This window comes from Calypte anna, chromosome 6 (genome assembly GCF_003957555.1).
Source record: "Calypte anna isolate BGI_N300 chromosome 6, bCalAnn1_v1.p, whole genome shotgun sequence".
In the NCBI taxonomy this organism is placed as follows: Eukaryota; Metazoa; Chordata; class Aves; order Apodiformes; family Trochilidae; genus Calypte; species Calypte anna.
Window position 1 is genome coordinate 22488454 of NC_044252.1, and position 15688 is coordinate 22504141.

Here is a 15688-nt window from a genome sequence, read left to right on the forward strand (position 1 = left end):
TTGTGTCCCCGTGGGTCCCCAGCACTGCTGAGCTCTCTCCTCAAACCTTTCTGCCTTCCCTGCAACCGTGGGAGAAACTTCACAAAATATTCACAAAAGCACCTCATGATTCTCCTGTTAATTCCTTCTCTGCCACACCTACAATCCTTGATGAAGTTTAGGTGGTGAACATGCCAAGTCTGAACCTGCCTGGGACTCGTATCACTCAGTTATCTCTCACCTCAGACAGACTGTAGTTCCACAGTATGGGGAACATCTAGCACAGCTCTGGCCTGGAATTTACTTTTAAGTAAGCAATATGGTAGCAGCTCACTGTTTTTAAAGAGCAAGTCAAAGACAAGAGTGCATGTGATAATTTCAAAAAGTCACTCAAGAGAAGCTGGCATGAGGAAGGACAAAGCGCATAGCTGAGCCAAATATCCTGCTTTCAGCAGTGGATATTTGAGGCTACATTTGTTGTCCAGGTTGCAATCCTGAACACACAGAGCTGGAGGAGGGGAGTCCTTCCTGACAACTGCACTGATTAGCTGGTGCCCTGAAGAATGACGTTTGATTACCTTTATCTTCAGATGCAGAACTGCAAATGTCACTAATGGTCATAAAATCACCCAGTCTTTTTCAAAACACAACCGAAGTAAATTAATCTATTGAGCACAGTTTATTCAATACTTCTTACTCTGGCAAAACTCCCAAAAATCATTTGCTTGCTGCATGCCTCCACCATATGGTGTCTTTCAATGCAGACTTTCTTTTCTGCATTAAAATCCAAAATTTAATAGAGTTGAATCACCTACAGGGTTTTTCTAGCTCAAACCTACTAACACAGTTTTCTGATAAAGAGGTTGCACAGTGCATTCTGGTTTGATATATTAACCACTACTAACACGGACCCTCCTTTCCTAATTAAAATCAAACTCCTCTGGTTTTAGCAAGTTTGAAGAAAGCATTATGTATTATGCCCTGTGCAGAGAAGAGCTGATGTCCAGCACAAGACAGCATCAGCAGTCTTTGTCAGGTTTCAGAACTTCAAAGTGTTGGCCAGTTGCTGGTATACTGTCCTACCTGCAGGCCCTTTCTCATACCAGCGTGGCAATGATCAATAAAATAAACAAACAAACAAACAAAAAAGACATGGAACACCACTGGGAAACCAAAGCAGTGAGGCATTATTAACGTTCTTGATAGCATTTTGATTTTAATGGTACCATTTCAAATTGCCATGCAATGAGGAACTAAAGAAATAAATTCTGGATACTAAGTATACCTACAGCAGGCAACAGGGAGATGCTAGTTTTGCTAGATACATGAGCTCAAGACCAGGAGAAAGATGCCTGACTATGCATTTAGCTATGCTGGTAATTCATCTTCTTCATTAGATCTGCCTAGTGTCATCTGGACACTCCATGACTCAGTTTCCTCAACTGTAAAATGAGGCTATGCTTTGAGAACTCTGGTTTTGACACCATGAAGTCATCTTCAATCAACAGATTTAGAAAAACACCAGCCATGCTCTGGTCCTGCCATCTATCCATAACACACTATCTCATTCAGCAAAGATTGTTATTAGAGTGATGGGGAAGCCACAAGCTCTGCTTCACACAGGACTCTCTAGACTTTGGAGAGCTGCATACCCTTTCATGTAGCAGTCTCCTTCATGCTTGCTGTGCACCCACCACAGATGCTGCACATGGTGCCAAAGACTCCAGCCCTACTCATCCCTGATGCTATGCAGTTTTATGGCTCCTCTTCCCCTCCATGCTCCACCTACAACGTTCTACTACTCCTGCTTCACAGCTGTGAGAAATGCTGTTACGTTCTGCGGAAAGAGATGCTTCCCCTCTACACTTACTCATTTTAATGTTGGATGAACACTAAAATAATTTAAACTTCAGCACTAACCCTCTTATCACTGGAGCTGGGGCAAGCCGTCACAGAAGGGGGTTTAAGCACCTCCCAATTCAATCATGACACGGCAGCAACGTGCTCATGGGCAGCTACTGCAGCTCAGATGACAAACAGTAAATTGTTACAATAGGCTGTCTGGATCATTTCTGACTGCTGATCCACACCCCCAGGCTGCTTTGGATATATTTGCTGGTGTTTCATAGAGCTTCAACCACTGAGGATTATCTTGTTTCAGTGAAAGGTGAGAATCTAGATGGACAATAGAGAGCTCTGCAGCCCTCTGCCCAGCCCAGCCAGCCCACCAGGCCCCTCCCCCCCCCAGTGCCACCCACCTTGCCTGAGAGGCTGCAACTGAAAAAACAACTCCCAGAAATGGCAAATAGACAAAGAGGCAGTAAAAAGCTGTATCAAATAACACAAACACTGGAAAACACCCAGTCCACCCTCTCCACACACAAAGCACTGGGGTAACAGCAGCCAGATCCCACCAGTTTATCAGGACATCACAAGGCAGAAGAGCAGATTTGGCTAGCAGCAGCTGCAGACCAAATGTGTCCCACAAAGCACTGCACTGCTGGAGGCAGCTGCCCTCATCTTTACAGCAGATATCCATCCCGTGATGGCTTCAGTGTCTGATGTGACATGCTCTATTATCAACTGATCTAAAATAGGGCAGATCCCATAGACCTTATCTCAATCTCCTTCTCTGTGGCCCAGCAGGGCCACAGAGATACAGCCAGAATTAATCCAGTGAAGATGAGGAGCCACCCTTCCTCCCATCACTTAGACTTCCCCCTGTGCTGTCCACTTGCATGAATCCTGGACAAAACATCTTCAGCCACAGGGATGCTCTTTTCCCATTCCTATTTCCTTCTGCCTGTACTCTCTGCACATGCTGCATCCTCAGCAGCTGCTCCCTTGCCTACTGCAGCTCTCACCACCCCTACCCAGCAGCACCAGCTCTTCTTCCTAAGTCCAATCCTTGCTGGACTCTGCCAGCATCCCACTTCTTCTACCCCAACCACTCCAGCATCTGAATTCAGATTGTTTCCAACATCCTAATCCATAATCCAACCCTCTCCCAACCTTCTTTCAGACTACAATACACCCTCACCAACCGAATGGACTTCCAGTATTGCTCTCCATCCTAACCAGATCCTTCACAACACCCAAGACCTAAATTCCTCCCTTCAGTCTGCATTGGTCCTTGTAAAAAAATTCATGTCTCTCCTCTTGAACATTTCTTTCCTCCCTGGGTCCTCTCTCATCAGCATAAAAATTCCACTTCCAGCCTTTCCTCAGTGAATTAACTCTTCTTTTCAGTGCAGACTGTCCCTCATCTCCCCAGCCCCTGAGAGAAACCGCCCAGAGTACACAATATCCCAGCAAACTATCCTAGCCCAACAACGTTGACCTAGTGCTCCCAGTAATTCACCGGACTGTTTATCCCCCCCAAAGTGGCAGGCTTCTTTTAGCCACCAAGTATCAGGCCTCAGCCCTATCCACTCCTGAACACCCAGCTCCTTCATCCAGACTTTCTCTGCTATGACAGAACTCCCCTTCCAAGGCTGTTAATCAACAACTATCCCTTCCAACTCAGCAAGCTCTCCTATAGCCCCCTCAACTTCTGCAGACAGGATCCAAGCCCTAGAGTGGCCCCCTGCCACCTTGGCTGGAATTGTCCAGTGTCCCACCACAGCTGTAGGTGCTTCCAGGTCCTCCATAGCACTCAGTCCCTGAACACTGTCCTCCCTCCTTGCCAGGCTTCTCCATCATTCCTTCCCTCCTCAGGTCGAGTGGGGCACTGCTGTTCAGCACCCCAGCCCTACAGATCACCCAAACATCCATCATGACTTCTACACCTTGACTGAATCTACTCCAGGCAGGCTGACCCCATCCCAGTGAAGGCCCCTCCTAGCATCTTCCTCAAAAACTCCCAGTCCCTGCCAGAACCTGACTCAACCCCCTTCTCCAGGTTCCCCATAGCTTTAAGCCCCTGCCAGGACCCCAGGCCCAGCCACGATCTCCCATGGCTAGAGGCCCCAAGTTTACACCAAACCCAGCCCTACCAGCACCCTGGGTACCCCCCAGCCCACGCAGACTCAGGGCCTCCATGCCCTCTTGAGTTGATGACCCTGGTCTACCAGGGCACCCCAGGCGCCTACGCTCTCCCCGCGTGGGCACCCCCGATCCCGGTGACCCCAGGCCTGCTGGAGCGGGCGTCTCCGGCCCTCACGGCCCCAGGCCTGCCAGAGCGCCTACCGTGAGCCCCGGACGGCGCTCCAGCACCGCGGGCGAGTGCCTCCGGCCCGCATCACCCCACGCTCACCCTCAGCGGCCGCCCCCGACCTCAGGCCTGTCCAGGCCCTCAATGGGGCGCCGCCGGCCCTCCGCTGCCCCTCGGGCCCCGTCCCCGTTACGGCCGCCCCCCGCCCCACTCACCATCCTCTGCGCGGCTCCGGGGTTACCATGGGCAACTGCGTCACGCACACGCCGCCGCTACGTACAGCGTCAGCGCTTCCCGCCGGACGTACGGAGCGTGACTGCGGCCGGCGGGAGGGGCGGAGCCCGGCGCCCCTGCCACTGGAAGCTCCACCCCCTCCAGCGGTGCGCGCGCGCAGAGGGAGCCACCCCCGCCGGGTGGGTGTGGGGGGGGAGATGGGCGCGGCCGCTTGGGATCCTGTGATTGGCTGGGAGCGGCCACGCGCCGGGGGCAGGTAGGGGCCACGTGGACTGGAGAAGGCGCGCGAGGGGCTTGGGGACTGCAGGTAGGGACGCGTGAGGCCGCGGGGCTGGGGCGCTGCCATGCGATGTGCTGCGCTGCGCTGTGCAGCGCCAGGGGGGCGTGCAGTGCCCTGCAGCGTAGTGCAGTTCAGTGCTGCGCCGCGGGGGTGCAGAGCCACGTAGTGCTCCGGGGGATGTGCAGTGCTACTGATGTGCATTGTAGTGCAGTACTACTGATGTGCAGTGTAGTGCAGTGCCAGTGCCATTGGACGTTGCTACAGGAGCGGCTGTGCAGGCAGTGTTCTGGGGGGCACGCAACACAGACATGGGAGCGTGCGTTGCAGTGCCACAGCGTGGGACGCACAGCTCAGTGCAGGGGTTGCAGTGCCATGTGCACAGGAGAAGGTAATTCCCCCGTGAGGAGCACTGGTGGGGCAGGGCAGGGCAGTGCAGCCCTGTGGAGGGGGGCTGGGCCCTGCGGTGTTGTAATGCACGGTCCCAGACCAAGGAGGGGGTGCCGGGTGCCTGGGGAGGGGGCAGTGCAAGCAGGGGGTCCCGATGCAGGGAGGGCACCGTGTGAAGGAGCAGCCTTGCTGCAGCATTCAGCTGGCAGCCTTGGTGCAGGAGGCTTCTGGGCTCAGGGCTGCTGAAAGTCCAATTTTCCTGTTAAATATAAACCTGCCATGGCTCTTGCCCTGTGAACTGCTCCTGTAGCAGTGGCAGGCCCAAAACTAACAGGCAAACAAGGCAGGATCCTTTGAGCCACCTTCTTCCCCCTGCCCAGACCTGTGCCAAAAATGGCCACCACCCCCCTTGACTTCAACATCGATGCTCCACTCTGGGACCAGAGCACCTTCATGGGGCGCCTGAAGCATTTCTTCAACATCACTGACCCACGGACTGTGCTGGTGTCAGAGAAGGAGCTGGACCAAGCCAAGGCCCTGGTGGAAGGCTGCAGGTGAGGGGCTGGGGTGCAGCTGTTGAAGGTGCCATCCCTGTTGCCCATGGTTGTATCAGACCACCCTGTGGGGATATGAGGGGATGGAGGCAGTGGTTCCCCAGCAGGCACGCTGGGAGGTAACATCTGTTGGAGGCAGTTTTGGGGGAGTTTCCCAGGCTTCTCCCAGGAGCCTCAAGCTGAGACAAGTTTCCTTTACAGATGTTTCCTCTACCTTTCATGTTGGGTGCCGGGGGCTCTGTGCCCTGGCAGTGCCAGGTGCCAGTGGGGCTGCTTGGCACACACCCTGATGGTCTCTGGGCTTGCAGGGCCGGGCTGGTGCCACCAGGAAGCAGGCAGGAGCAGCTGCTCTACGCCAAGAAGCTGTATGACTCAGCCTTCCACCCTGACAGTGGTGAGAAGATGAACCTCATCGGGAGGATGTCCTTCCAGGTGCCTGGGGGCATGGCTCTCACTGGCTGCATGCTCCAGTTCTACCGGTGAGACCCTGAGGACTCCAGGCTAGGGGTGCAGCCCTGACACCCCCCAGCCCCTTGAGTGGTCCCTGAAGGATGGGGCACAGTCATTCTGCCTACTCCACTCCTGAGGCATGCCCATGGCTGCTGCACCTGTATCTGTCCCATGGCTAAGCCCCATGTCCCCATGCCCTGTCCCTGGTGCCCAGCCTGTGGTGGAAGCATCATGAATCCTTCTGGCCCCCAGCATGGTCATGCTTTGTCCTGAGCTCTCAGCTTAGCTCAGCTCTTCCCCAAGCCCCTGTAATGATTAACATGGTTAAGTCCTGCACAGCTGCTGCTTGTGCTCTGTACACACATAATGGCCCCAAAACTGAGAACCAGACATGTTCCCAGGCCAGACTACTCCAGCATCCCCAGCCCACACCAACAGCTCCCTCCATTTCCCTTCTGAAATGGCTGTTGGGAGGGTGAGCAATCCTGTCTCCACGGCAGAGCACATGTAGGACAAACAGTGTCTCTCCCAGTGGATCCCTATACCTATTTGCTGGATTGGTTTTCTTGTTGCTTGTGATGTTTAGCCTGGATAAAGGATTTCCTAGTATTGATGGGTCACCCCCTTCCCAGCTTGTCTCCACCTGCCTGCATCCCAAAGCTTGCTAAGACCACACCAGTAGGAACCCAGACATCCTGGTCATCTCCCAAACCACCTCTGTTCCTATGTATCCCCTCCTTGCCACTCCCATTGTCCAGGGTTTATCTCAGCCCAGCAGGATGGCTGCTGCCCTGCAGAAAACTGGGTCTCCCACCCATGGCCGAGTGCCTCTCAGGGCTGTGGATCTTCCTGTGCTCCCCGAAGCCCTGCGGCAGCTGGGACTCCTGGGGTCATTTCCCAGCTGTGCCACTGGTTTATGGCTTTACCGCAGTGCTTCAGTTTCCCTTGGGAGACACTGGGAAAAGGGTATTGAGGGCTGTTCCCCCACCAAGCCTGCCCACAGGCACTGGCTAGGCATCCCTGATGGCCCTTGGGTGCTCTCTCATCCCCTCCCTCCACAGGACAGTGCCTGCTGTGGTTTTCTGGCAGTGGATGAACCAATCCTTCAATGCCATCGTTAACTACACCAACCGGAATGCTGCCTCCCCCATCTCTCTCAGGTGATTGTGCACCCGCATGGGATGGGGACTCTGTATCAGGACCTTCTCCATAATGATTCCCTGTGCCTGATCATGAAGGATTAGTATCAATGAGTTGGTGTTTCTTTTCTCTCCCTTCTTTGCAAATGGCTCTCCAGGCAAATTGGGGTAGCTTACATCACAGCCACCAGTACGGCCCTGGCCACCGCAGTGGCACTCAACCTCTACACCAAGGTAAGCTGGAACAAAGCCCAGGTGGGGCAGCTGGCTTCATCCTGCCCTCCTGAGCTGACTCCAGCCTGTCCCCACAGCGAGCACCCCCCTTGCTGGCCCGCTGGGTGCCCTTCGTGGCTGTGGCTGCTGCCAACTGTGCCAATATCCCCATGATGAGACAACAGTAAGTGCTATGTGCAGCCAGGGTGCTTGAGGGACCCAGTTCCCTCTGAAGGCAAGCTGGTGGCAGGCAGGATCCTGCCATGGTTTCCCCACCTTGGGGGCTGGATGGGGTGAGAGGGCGGGAAAAAGGTGATTTGGGGTCCACATAGTCATGGTTCTGGGTCTCTGGTGGAGGCTGATGAGTGGGGTGGCTCAGCCTCTGCCCAGAGGGGGATTTTGGGCTGAGGATAGCTGTTCTGGGGTCTGGGATGAAAGATCCCTCCAAACCAAAGGTCTTCTGTATGTTGTCATGGAAGAGCCCCCAGTCCATGATGTTCTGGTGCTGGGACCCCCATGTGGAGATCTGTGTCTGTTGTTCAGGATCCCCTGCAGGTTACAGCATAGGCAGCTGGGGTACTGGATGGGGGACTGTTCCCTGGCTTGGCTGCAGGTCTCAGGAGTGTGTCTGTCCCTTGGACAGCCAGACCCTGTTTGCAGCCATGCCCTGAAGATGGCAGCATTGGCTGTGCTGGGGATCACAGCACCACTGGGCATACATGGAGCCCGCTGCCGTGGGAGAGGGCTGGGGGCTGCCAGCACAGCACAGGGGACACCTTGGCACCCCCTCACCCTATTGTTGTGCCCTCCTCATGACTCCCCGGCCATCCTGTCCACCCCTCACTGCTTCCTGTCTCTTGCAGGGAGATCATCAATGGGGTGACAGTGACAGATGGGGACAACAATGAGCTGGGTTGCTCCAGGGTGAGTCTCAGGATGAGGGTCTGGGTCAGGGCACAGTGTGGTGGGGTGAGAGCTCAACCACTGCTCTTGCTTGCAGAGAGCAGCAGTAAAGGGTATCGGACAGGTTGTGGTGTCCAGGATCACCATGGCAGCGCCAGGCATGAGTAAGTGTGGGGCAGAAGGGGGGTTGGACCAGGGGTTTCCCTGTGACCTGCCACCTCACCCTCCTCTGCCTCAGTTTCCCCCTGTGAAGAACAGGGAAGGTGACCCCACATCCTGGGTGGTGTGTGGTCTCATCTCACTGATGGAGCTGATTGCACCATCCTGCCATTCCCATCAGAGCCTTCTAAGCCCTCAGCCTTCCCCATAACAACCCACAGCCTGGGGGGGATGCGGCGTGCTCCCATGGCACCCCATGAGAACAGGGCCGCTCTCTTGGCTCCTTGCCTCACAGCCCCACATTCCTTTGCCCTTCTGAGCCCCTTACCATGCCACAAGCCTGACAGGGGCAGGAGCATGAGGAGTACAGAGCATGCTGCCTTGTTGATGGAGGGATGGGAGTCCCATGCCAGATCCCTTTCGTAAGCTAACATCCAGCAGCCCCCAGGAAAACCCATCCACTTCCATGGCCTCTGGGAGGAGGCTCCTGCCAGGGTAGCCCTGCTGGCTGGCTTGTGTGGGAGCCCTGACCTTTTCTCTCTGCAACTAGTTATTTTGCCTATCATCATGGAGCGACTGGAGAAAACCCCCTTCATGCAGGTAAGCCCACCTTTCTACTGGCACAGTTTTCCATGTGGTGCCCCAGCCCTGCTCCCCTGCTGCTGGCATGCTGGGCATGAAATGATGGGTTGCAGACTGGCTTGCCTTGCCCCCTGTTTGAGTCACCAGTACACCAAAAGTATCTCGGGTGATATGGAGAGGCTGTGGGAGGGTGGCAGGGATTGGTGGCACCTCAGAGGTTTTGGGCATTCAGGCCTCTTGAAAGAAGAAGTCTCTCCACACTCTAAGTGGGGCTTGTGGTGAGGCTGGGGACTCACTCTTCACTCTTCCCTTGCAGCGGATCCGGGTTCTCCATGGGCCTCTGCAGGTGCTGCTCTCTGGGGGCTTGTAAGTATCTGCTTGAACTCACAGGGATGCCCGGAGTATGGCTCGAAGGGCTCCCTGAAACCACCCCAATAAGAAAGGCTTATTTTGCAGCAGCGGACTGAAGAGCTGCTTGCCTTTCAGCCTGGGCTTTCCCCAGTTACTGGGAGTTGCAGGGTGTGAGCAGAACCTCTTGGGTTGAGACCCCTGTGGCTGGAGGGCAAACGGGCTGCAACTCCCAATACTAACACTGGGCTCTTCTCTGTCCCACAGCCTCCTCTTCATGGTGCCAGCAGCCTGCGCCCTGTTCCCACAGAGATGGTACCTTCCCCCTCCTGCGCAGAACCCTGGGAGCCTTCCTTCTCCCCTAGCTCTTCTCTGCCCATCCCAGGGGGAGATGTGATGGGCACCCGCCCTTCAACCCGAGGCAGCTCCTGCCTCTACACGTTGGTGCCCGGGGCAGCAGGAGAGCATGTGTCTCCCCTGCTCTGAGAACTCTGTGCTGAGAGCATTGAGACCTCCAGCCCCATGGGCAGCTCTGAGCCCCCTGCACTGGGAACAGTGGATGCCAGGGACTGGGTGGTGGGCCTTGACATGAGCCTGCAAGATCCCAGGAACTGCAGGGACCTTGAATGACAATGGGAAGGGTGGGACTCCTTAGGAAGGAAGATCCCGGGTCTCAGTATCTGTTCCCTCTCCTCACAGCTCCCTTGCACTGGCTGACCTCGAGCCAGAGCTACGTGACAGCATCGTGGCCAAGCATGATGACAAAGTGCCATACGTGTATTTTAACAAGGGACTCTGAATGAAGACTACCTTGGGAGCCATCGCACCCCTTCGGCCCCCTGCCATCGCCAGCCACACATACCCTGAGCAGGGCTCAGAAGCACAGTCCAGCCAGACCTGCCACTAGCCCAGCACTGTCTCCTTCCCCCAGAGCGGCAGGGTCTGGTTCTGCATGCCCAGCTTGCAGCACTTTGGCTTGTCCTAAGCCTCCCCCATTCTGCTGCTGGGCATGTCCCTGCACCCCCATGTCCCTCTTGTTCTGGGCAATGGCTGTCCTTCCAGTGCCTTGCTTCTGCCCTGTATAGGAGGACCTGCCCAAGCTATCTGAGCCTCATGCAGTCATTGGACTTGGTCCCACAAGGCACCAGGCTCTTCTTTGGGGCTCAGAGCACATTCCTACCTCCAAAAGCAGGTGCCTTGCAATTGTTCCAGTAACCAAATCACACTGATGCCTTAAATCACAAGAGTGGCCTCTTACCAAAAGCTGGATCATGCCTTGACAGGCCAGAAGGAACCTGTCCCTTTGCATAGAGAGCACTCCCAAGTCGAGGGACCAATGCCTGGATCATGGCTCAGGCTTGCAGTTGCCACAATCTTGGAGAGAAATAACCAGTTGTTTTTAAGATGATACTCTTACATTCCTCTGAGCATGAGAGCCAGCCATCACTCCTGCCTTGCATCTCTTGGTAAGACCAAAGACCTGCAGCTTTGGGGGACAGTCAACTCGTTGCCGCCCTGAACAGGGGGAAGGAGATGAGAGTAACAAAGCTGTTGAGGCATTAACTCAGGCTCTGAATAGCAGCACTAAAAATGACAGAGAGGAGGGTTGAATAATAAAATGCAATGATTTTTTATTTCTTAATAGCTGTAGTTTCTGTTTTTGGTATATCTCTGGGTGTCTTGTTCCCTGAGCAGGGCTGGTAGGTGGTCTTATGCCTGCCTTGAAAGGGAAAAGTGCAGGCTCTGTGACTGAGCAGGCACCACCATGAAGGGCAGCATAGGGCCTTGGAGAAGGAGGAAGAGCTGTGAGCTTCTGCAAGGACTGGCATGAGCCCTAAAATCCTTGGGCATCCCATGCAGCTTTCCTCAGGGGGCTCATGGGGCTGCAAATGGTTCTGAGGCAAGTGACGAAGGGAGGTGACAGTGCTGTGCTTATGGTGGTACTTGTCTCACTGGGGGGACTGAGAAGGTTGACAGTGGGTGACTCTTCTATAGCCATAGGTGCTGTTTGTCTTCTTGGCCTGGCAAGTTTGCATAATGCTAACATGGGTCTGCTACATGGCCTCTACCACCTTAAAAAAGAATGGCTTGAATTTGTTGCGACCTGCTGTCATAGGAGGATGTTCTAGGCTAAAGTCCCTATCCTCAACCATGTCCATGTTCTTAGCAGGCTGATGAGCATCCCTTGGTTGAGACAAGCATGTTCCTAACCAGCCGTATGATGCAGCTGCCCTGCATCAGCTTCATGTCTGAGTGAAGACACAATCTGCAGCCAAAGGGCTTTCCCGGTATTAACCACTCCACTCCTATAGAGAGAGCAGCCAAACCCATATAATGCCCTGCTTGAAGGGCCAGACTATCCACAGCAGTTTTGCTTCTGTCCAAGCAGCGACAGACAGAGGATAAAAGTCTTCAACTGCATGTAGCTACAGCTGGAAAACTTCATGAGAGCTCTAAAAAAAGCAGAAAAATGTTCAGACTTATATTTGTTCCCTAGGCATTATTAGATCTCTTGTTAATGTGCAATTAAAATAATAGATAAGCACGTGAAATTAAACATATGTCACTCCTTTTGGGGGTGGAAAGAAGCCACAAGGAGACAAATCTGGTTTTCTTAAACTCCTTAACTCAGGTTTCTCTTGCACTGCACCTGAAACTACTTTCAGCACTTTCAGATAGGTAACTGTACCAGCCTGGACTGTAGTTGGGTCCAGGGTGCCTCTGGCATGCTCAGAGGCACAGTGATGCTTGTAAAATAATGTCCTGAAGCACCCTAAAGCTGCCCTTCCCCTTCTCATCAGAGCCACAGTCCTGCTGGTACCCCTTCCTGTGTTAGAAGTGTGCAGGGGGCCCGGAAGGGCAGGGAGCTCTGTGGACAGTGATGCCAAGGCAGCATCACAAAAAGCCACGTCTGGGACCACAGTGGTTTTGTCACTCCTTTTTTCATGTCTCCAGGCATACTAGAGGGACAATGGAGCAGGGGGGACCCTCTGAAGAGCTATTGGTATCTTGTACCAGCACTCCCCTGCCCTGGGGAGTGGCATGTGGTTCAGCTTATTCCTCTTGGCCAGAGGAAGAGGGTTGCTCTGGGCTAGGAGGATCAGCAAACCATCCTCAAGCCAGACCTCCCTCATCAACTTATGAAAATGGATTCCTGCTTTGGATTGATGCTATTTATGCTAGCTGAGTTTAGCTCAGAGAGGTTTCTAGGTTGTAGTTGGAGTCTCCCCCACTGGATCTAAGTCAACCCAACAGCTCAAATCACTCCTGTGTCAGGATATGGTCACTGCAGCCAGTGCTTGCCTGCGACCTCAAAACTACAGTAACTTCCCAGCCTGCCTTTATCTAACTGGGGAGCAGAGGGGTCCCAGCCAGGCTGCAGCCAGCAAGTCCCCACACTGCCAAGGGTGTCTCTGGCCGGCCCTGTGCCCATTTCCCATTACTGCAACAGGAAGGAAACCTGACTGCTAGGAGTCAGAGCTGGACTCATGCCTGTTTGAGAAGAGCTGCGAGTGTTAATTGCTCTCCAGCTATGAGTCACACCTGATGTGGGCTTGTCCTGTGCTCCCCAGCACTTGCTGCCTTCTGCCTGCTGTGCCTCTAATTTAAGGGCTAGCTAGGAACAGGAATAAAGCCTCTTTAATAACTGTGCAGGGCCAAAATGTTATTATTTCAGCATGTTTACAAGCTCCCTTTAAATGATAACCAGATCAAAGATGTCATGTTGGGCTTCAACAGAGCCCGAGGAGAGGCCAGGAGCTATAGGAAGCTGGGGTCTCCTCTGAGGCATCAGCAGCCCAACAGGAAGGCTTGGCTGTCTGCTTGCTCCTCATCCAAAAACTGGTGGAGGATGGTGAACCAACTGTTTACAGAAAGAGAAGCAAGCAGGGTGCACAAGCTCCTGGCAGGCAGGCAAGCTGATCCAGCAAGGCTAGGTGTGCCCACAGTACTGCCCTGATTGAAAAATGCCAAGGTAGGATAAGCTGCTAGATTGATTTTTTTTTTCCTGGCTTTTCCTCTCATGTTACCTAAGAATCTGATAAATTTTGTCATGCCAAACCAGCAGGAAGGCTGCCTGGCATGTGAGGAGTGGCAACGTGGCCTCTGCCACTGTGCCAGGAAGAGGGGACATCTCCCTTGAGCTGCGGATAACCCCAGTGCTCTCACTTCTCCAGGGGGTGGAAGCCCAGGCAAAGGATAACCGTGTGGGGACACACTGGGACCCAGCAGAAGTGGGGGATCTTCTTCTCTATGCCGCTCCCATCTCCTGATGGGGCTGGCACCAACACATGGCTGCCTGCCGGGGGCCTTGAGTGCAACTCTGTGCTGCTGCTGCCATTTTGGCACCTTCTTCATGTCAGCCTCCACACAGCATGTTGTGGGCTGTTTGGATCTGGAGCTCTGTGGGCACATTGGAGAGGAGGCTTAGGGGGTATGGTATCCGTGTGTGACCAGGTGAATAGGGCATGCACCTCTGGTTGCCATTGGCATGTCAAGGAGGTTGTGGCTGGACGGAAGGTGTTGTGAACCCCCTTGTTCTGCAGTGCTCAGCTGTCCCTGGGGGTGCATGGTGATGGGGTTCAGGACTAAGAGGCAACTCCCCCTACATCTCTCCAACCAGTTCCGCCACTCACAATATGGCAGCCCTCGTCCCACCCCAGGCTCCCTGCCCTGTGCGCCACACTCAAGATGGCGCTCAGACCCCGCCCCTCCCTCTCCTGCCCTAAGTGACAGCGCTCTGAGCCAATAGCGACCCAAGCTGTGCGCCATCCGCCCAATACTCAACAGGCTGGGGCGGGTCCGGGGCGCGGGGTGCCCCCTCGGCTCCCGTCCCGGGCCGCAGTCGGGCTGGGGAGGCGGGGAGCGGGGGGTGGGGGGGATGGCGAGGAGGCTCCGCGCCGCCATGGCTTTGCTGCTGTTCCAGGCCCTACCTGAGGGGCTGCCTGCCAGCGTGGAACCTGCTCAGGTAGGGGCTGCCCCGGGGGGGTGCGCCTGGGGTCGCGCCATGCTGGGGGGCAGTGTCCCTGGGGCGGGGACCGCAGGGGGGGGGGCGCGCAGGCAGGGGCAGCAGCGGTGTGAGCGCGGGGGGCTGTGCCCTTCGAGGAGATGGAGGTGGCCTTAGGGGTGGGAGGTCAGGCTGGCTGGCAGGGGCAGTGGTGTGCATGGGATGCCTGGGGCTTTGGGGTCTGGGGACGGAAAGGCTTTGGGAGACCCCCTCAAGGGATGGGGAGCTCCCGTGGCTTAAGCTGGGGGAGATGCAGAGACTTGAGTTTGGGGGTGCTTGTGTGTCGTGGGGATGGAGAGGTGCTGTTGGGGTCTAGGCATGGGTGGCAGTGCCTCTCGTAGGTGCTTTGTATGGCAGGGTGTCTGCAGGATGTGGAAGAAGATGGAGGTTGTCTGGAGATGCTGGGAAAGATGGCAATAGTGGGGGCACAAGGCTTGAGCTGTCAGGTGCACAGGGACCTGTGGAGGGAGGTGCATGTGTCTTTCAGGGTGGCAACAGGGAAGAAGGTGGCCTGTGAAGGGTCAGAGTTGCAAGAGGTTTGGGATAAGCTGAAGGGTGGTAGCGGGGCAGCTGTCCAGAGGACCGGGATCGGCAGGGAACTGGGACTTGAGTGGTGACCTGGTCTTTCCCTGTCAGGAACTGTGGTGGGCAGGCTGGGTGCAAGTCTCTGTGCAGAAGAAAGGAAGGGAGAGCATGTTTCAACTGGGTTGAGGGGGAATTAGACCTTGTCTTTTTGTAAGTTCTGACTACTTGCTTATTGCCATCTTCGTGCCTGTAAAGGCTTTTAATGATGCTGATTGCCTCTTCTTCATCACTGTTTCCTGGCTACACTGCAGTGTGTACTGTTCCGATTTCCAGTGATGTCCTTGGGTCCCCCAGTGTAGATGCCTGTAAACCTCTCCCACCTTGATCTGTAATGCTCAGTGTGACTTGGAGAGGACTATACGAGGCCAGACAACCTGTGCACAATCTGGATCTTATGGTTCATGGAGTCAAGATGTCTTTTTCTCACTCTATGTAGAACACAGATCAAATACGATAGCTTCTTATTTGATATGGTATATTACCTATAAGGTACAGATCGTAGTTTGCATTTGTTGAAGGTCTGAGCCAGTGAGATGCTGACTGTAGGTCGCAGATGCTGTGGGTTGCATGGTGCTTAATGTCACAGGGTGTAGATGGGGAGTGTCCCTTCTGGAAGGGGTCCATTGAAACACTTCTCAATGCTTCTGCAGGAGGAGGAAGAGGTGAGGAGTTTATCTATGACTACAGATGTTATCCATTTTTTGAATTTCGTTTTAG

General features: G+C 54.5%; 3 protein-coding genes across 7 annotated transcripts in view; 2 read left to right on the top strand and 1 right to left on the bottom strand.

Annotated features, from left to right (window-relative positions):
- ARL3 (ADP ribosylation factor like GTPase 3) overlaps positions 1-4466 on the bottom strand; it is a 31214-nt gene extending 26748 nt beyond the window's left edge. For all 3 annotated transcript variants that reach the window (XM_030453171.1, XM_030453173.1, XM_030453172.1), the window contains exon 1: positions 4348-4466. In XM_030453171.1, coding sequence (XP_030309031.1) covers positions 4348-4350 — 3 coding nt within the window. In that variant the 5' untranslated portion in view covers positions 4351-4466. The remainder of the gene's footprint in view (positions 1-4347) is intronic.
- A 138-nt stretch (positions 4467-4604) lies between these two features.
- SFXN2 (sideroflexin 2) lies at positions 4605-11003 on the top strand. Of its 3 annotated transcripts, XM_030453640.1 has the most exons (12): positions 4605-4673; positions 5414-5587; positions 5896-6066; positions 7099-7197; positions 7335-7410; positions 7488-7573; positions 8253-8313; positions 8390-8456; positions 9002-9051; positions 9350-9399; positions 9649-9696; positions 10081-11003. In XM_030453640.1, the coding sequence occupies exons 2-12, from the start codon at positions 5427-5429 to the stop codon at positions 10178-10180; spliced, it is 969 nt and encodes a 322-aa protein (XP_030309500.1). In that variant the 5' UTR covers positions 4605-4673; positions 5414-5426; the 3' UTR covers positions 10181-11003. The 3 variants fall into 3 exon arrangements, with proteins under 3 accessions (XP_030309500.1, XP_008488619.1, XP_030309501.1); XM_008490397.2 differs by lacking the exon at positions 4605-4673 and having other exon boundaries at positions 5370-5587; XM_030453641.1 differs by lacking the exons at positions 4605-4673; positions 7099-7197 and having other exon boundaries at positions 5370-5587.
- A 3263-nt stretch (positions 11004-14266) lies between these two features.
- WBP1L (WW domain binding protein 1 like) overlaps positions 14267-15688 on the top strand; it is a 59778-nt gene continuing 58356 nt past the window's right edge. Inside the window, exon 1 of the mRNA XM_030453272.1 lies at positions 14267-14347. Coding sequence (XP_030309132.1) covers positions 14285-14347 — 63 coding nt within the window. The 5' untranslated portion in view covers positions 14267-14284. The remainder of the gene's footprint in view (positions 14348-15688) is intronic.

Bases quoted from the DNA above. Each gene is read 5' to 3' on its own strand.
- SFXN2 (XM_030453640.1), top strand. From the start codon at position 5,427: ATGGCCACCACCCCCCTTGACTTCAACATCGATGCTCCACTCTGGGAC. The intron at 9,052-9,349 runs GTAAGCCCACCT...CTTCCCTTGCAG, and splicing joins AGAAAACCCCCTTCATGCAG to CGGATCCGGGTTCTCCATGG. The intron at 9,400-9,648 runs GTAAGTATCTGC...TCTGTCCCACAG, and splicing joins GTGCTGCTCTCTGGGGGCTT to CCTCCTCTTCATGGTGCCAG.